Raw genomic sequence first — 4032 nt, 5'->3', positions numbered from 1 at the left:
CAAACTACTAGCACCATACAAAACATACAAAAACTGGTTACATAGCTATGCAGGAAGGGGGGAGGGCGATAAACGATCCATACGTATGATAAAGCATTTTTGCTTCCACGCCAAGCTGTATAGGTCCTCCCAAAGACACAAGTATGCAACGTAGTCCTTCCCGTTGTTCGCACCGCCCAACTCGCTCTGAGCGTTGCCCGAGTAAATTAGTGGCGACCAATCGGAGGGCCAGGAGCTGATTACGGAAGCCGTCTCGCAGAGAGCCGGTGGGAGTGTCGCTTAGAGACCCTGGCCGGGTCAGTGTTCGATCCCTCCCCCCGCGCGCCCTTCTAGCGTTTATATGCGCGCGCTGGCCACTCCGCGAGTTCCAGCAGTCCTTTCCTTGCAGATCCACGCTAGCAATTCTACAGAACATTACGGACCTCACGCAGCACACACGCTTTGACCTAGTCGTGGCTTGTCTAAAGCCTCCCCAAGACCGCGGGATCGCTAAGTCCGCCTGTCTGTTCGATCCCAACAGGACCTGGAAATGTCTACGACACTTCTATCTGCTTTCTACGACATCGACTTTTTGTGCAAGGTACGTGGCTTGTTAATGTTATTCGATTTTATTGACATCTCAAAGAAGACTTCATTTTTTTATTTTTTTTTGCGGGAGGAGACAAAGTTCTTTGAATTTTAATAAATAAACTAACACTTTTTAAAGTAACACTTTTTTAAATGACCGAACGACTGCTTTATTAAATATTACATTTGTAAAGGTTACTTGCATTGTCATTGCTAGATTCTGACTTTAATATTTGGCCTAAAGCCATGAAACGATTACTGGCTGGGCTCAGAAAGTTAACAGGCGTTTAAAACTTGCAAACTGTATTGACTTTAGGAAGTTTACAATGCCACTTTTTTTTTTCTCTCCCTCCCGCTCCTTTTTTTTGTTTTTTAATAATTAGCAAACTGAGAAATCTTTGAACAATCTAAACCTGAACATGCTGGATAAGAAAGCAGTGGGGACCCCCGTCACCTCTCCCAGCTCCAGCTTCGTACCGGGATTCCTGCGCAGACACTCGACCAGCAACTTACCGGCTCTGGCCAACAACAACACCGCCGCCTCCAAGTTCCCTGGCAACTCCTTCTGCCACCTGAAGGAGGGCTCGGTGAGCACGGCCCTGCTGAACAAAGAGAACAAGTTCCGCGACCGCTCGTTCAGCGAGAACGGGGAGCGCAGCCAGCACCTCCTGCAGCTCCAGCAACAGCAGCAGCAGCAGAAACCGGGCGCCCAGATCAACTCGACCCGCTACAAGACGGAGCTGTGCCGGCCCTTTGAAGAGAGCGGCACCTGCAAGTACGGCGAGAAGTGCCAGTTCGCCCACGGCTTCCACGAGCTGCGCAGCCTGACCCGCCACCCCAAGTACAAAACGGAGCTGTGCCGCACCTTCCACACCATCGGCTTCTGCCCTTACGGACCCCGCTGCCACTTCATCCACAACGCCGAGGAGAGGCGGCCCGCCCCCGCCGGCGGCGACCCTCGGGGCCCCGTCGTCACCACTGCCGCCTTCGCGCCCGGCCGGGACGGGCTGCAGCTGAACTTCGGCCCGCGGGAGGGGCGGCCCAAGCTGCACCACAGCCTGAGCTTCTCCGGCTTCTCCAGCCAGCATCACGGGCTGGACTCGCCGCTGCTGCTGGAGAGCCCCACGTCTCGCACGCCGCCACCCTCCTCCTCGTCGTCGTCCTCCTCGGGCCTCTACTGTGAGGAGCTGCTTTCGCCCGCCGCGCTCTCCTGTGCCAACAACGCCTTCACCTTCTCGGGCCAGGAGCTGGGTGGCCTCATCGCTCCGCTCGCCATCCAGACGCAGAACTTCCAGCCCACGACCACCACCGCCGCCGCCTACTACCGCGGCCAGCCGCCCTCGCCGCCGCCGCCGCCCTCCACCACCACCACCTCCAACTTCACCTTCCAGCCCCTGCGACGCCTCTCCGAGTCACCAGTCTTCGACGCGCCGCCCAGCCCCCCGGACTCGCTGTCCGACCGCGAGAGCTACCTGAGCGGCTCCCTCAGCTCGGGCAGCCTGAGCGGCTCCGAGTCGCCCAGCTTGGACTCCGGTAGGCGGTTGCCCATTTTCAGCAGGCTCTCCATCTCAGACGACTGAAAACAAACACAATGCAGAGAGCGGGGGGTGGGAGTTGGGGGTTCAAAGGGGTGGGAAAAGGAGCGCGTGAGCTCCGGCACTGGGATGGGGGTTGCTGAAATTGCGGGGAGACCTCAGCGCGTGCAAAGGCAGAGGGGGGGGGGGAGGGGGAACGGGAGCGCGCGCTGCAGGGACTATGAGCCGGGGGTAGGGAAGGGGCGGGAAGACCAGACTAGTACTGGTGTTAATGAGCAGCTTCTCTCGACGAGGCAAAAAGGACTTTAATACCGAGAGTTGAACAAAAACTTTTTTTTTTTTTTTTTTTTTTGCAAAAGGGCAAAATAGAATATGAATAGAACAAACTATTTTTATAGAACTTGTGGGCGGAGAAGGGGGAATTTTTTGTTTTGGGGGTTGGGATTTTTTTTTTGGGGGGGGGTGGGATTTGTGAGAAATATATATAAATGCACCAGCAGGCATTCCATCTCCTTATAACAATGAAGCGTTATGCCAGAAAGCAACAACTTCCTGAACTGCAGTTTAGCCTTCTCCAAGCTGAGTTTTTACAGTTTTCTTTAATCCAGTTATTAAAAAAAACACCATGCACCTAACCTATTTTTTTAATATAAACATCCTGCCAAGAATATGCCTTTGATAACAAACAATCCTCTTGAGTATTTTTTTAAATTAATATATATATATATATAACATGCTAAAACTTCCATTCCAAAGTCTAACATTGGTTCCATTGCCACCACTTAGTGGATGTTCGACTTAGAACAAGTTTGTTGCTTTTTATTTGGAAGCACTCAAGTGAGTTTAGTTTAATTGTTGGAGAACAACTGCTGATTTTGGGGGTTTTTTTAATTTTAATTTTTTTTTAAGCTGTTTTGAGTTGCTGGTGCACTTTGCTGCACACAACTCAGTATGAAACTATTTAACTTATTTATTATCTTGTGAAAAGTATACATTGGTAATTTGTTCATACTGTATTTATCAGGTATGATGAAAAAGCAATAGATATATATTCTTTTATTATGTTTAAATTATGATTGCCATTATTAATCTGCAAAATGTGGAGTGTATGTTCTTTTCACAGTAATATATGCCTTTTTTTGTAACTTCACTTGGTTATTTTATTGTAAATGAGTAAATCTTAATTTAAGAGATTGTATGTAATATTTATTTCATTAATTTCTTTCCTTGTTTACGTAAATGAAAAGATTGCATGGTTTCTTTTTACAGAAATCAATCTCAATGCTGTAGAAGTAGGAGAAAAACTTCTATGGAGGGTTTTTGTTTGGTTTTCTTTTTTTTTTTTTTTTTTTTTTAAGAATGTAAAATGGTTGTAGTCCGTCCAAAAAAAAAAACAAACTACTTTGCAATCAGACTTCAAAGTGGCATCCTAATTTAAACCGCTGTCTAAATTAACCAAAAAGTATTTTGGGTGTATAGTCCACCAATCACTGTGATATGGTAACTGTATGTAGCAATAATGATGGGGGGGGGGGGGGGGGTAGAAGGGTCCCTGTAGCGTTTCACAGTGCCTTTCCAGGATCCATGCTTGCCTTAAAGACCTCCTCAACCAAATAAGTATTTTTTTTTCTCCGAATGCTTGATAATTTGAATGTAGGGATGGGGTTTTATTGTAATGTTTTTTTGTTTTTTTTACCACTTTTTCTAACCAAGGAGGCCACCTTTTGGATCTGAAACTTTATACAGTATATGAACATATCTTGTTTAATATTCCAAATTTATATTTTTCCTTACTCTGGGTAAGTGAGAAGTTTTCCGTAACTTTTCCTGGACGGTGGATGACTGAGAGGTAGATTTAGTTGTTTGTACATAGTAGGTACAGAATGAGCACTATGTACTCTTTTTGGACTACTTTAACAGACGTATTTTT

At 47.2% G+C, this 4032-nt stretch overlaps 1 protein-coding gene across 1 annotated transcript; it reads left to right on the top strand.

Annotated features, from left to right (window-relative positions):
• The first annotated feature begins 333 nt into the window (after positions 1-333).
• ZFP36L2 (ZFP36 ring finger protein like 2) lies at positions 334-2468 on the top strand. Its single transcript, XM_029593320.1, has 2 exons — positions 334-580; positions 951-2468. The coding sequence occupies exons 1-2, from the start codon at positions 530-532 to the stop codon at positions 2145-2147; spliced, it is 1248 nt and encodes a 415-aa protein (XP_029449180.1). The 5' UTR covers positions 334-529; the 3' UTR covers positions 2148-2468.
• The last annotated feature ends 1564 nt before the right edge of the window (positions 2469-4032 follow it).

Source organism: Rhinatrema bivittatum, chromosome 3, assembly GCF_901001135.1.
Source record: "Rhinatrema bivittatum chromosome 3, aRhiBiv1.1, whole genome shotgun sequence".
Taxonomy (NCBI): Eukaryota; Metazoa; Chordata; class Amphibia; order Gymnophiona; family Rhinatrematidae; genus Rhinatrema; species Rhinatrema bivittatum.
This window is presented reverse-complemented; position numbering and strand designations above follow the sequence as displayed.

Bases quoted from the DNA above. Each gene is read 5' to 3' on its own strand.
- ZFP36L2 (XM_029593320.1), top strand. From the start codon at position 530: ATGTCTACGACACTTCTATCTGCTTTCTACGACATCGACTTTTTGTGC. The intron at 581-950 runs GTACGTGGCTTG...TTTAATAATTAG, and splicing joins ACATCGACTTTTTGTGCAAG to CAAACTGAGAAATCTTTGAA.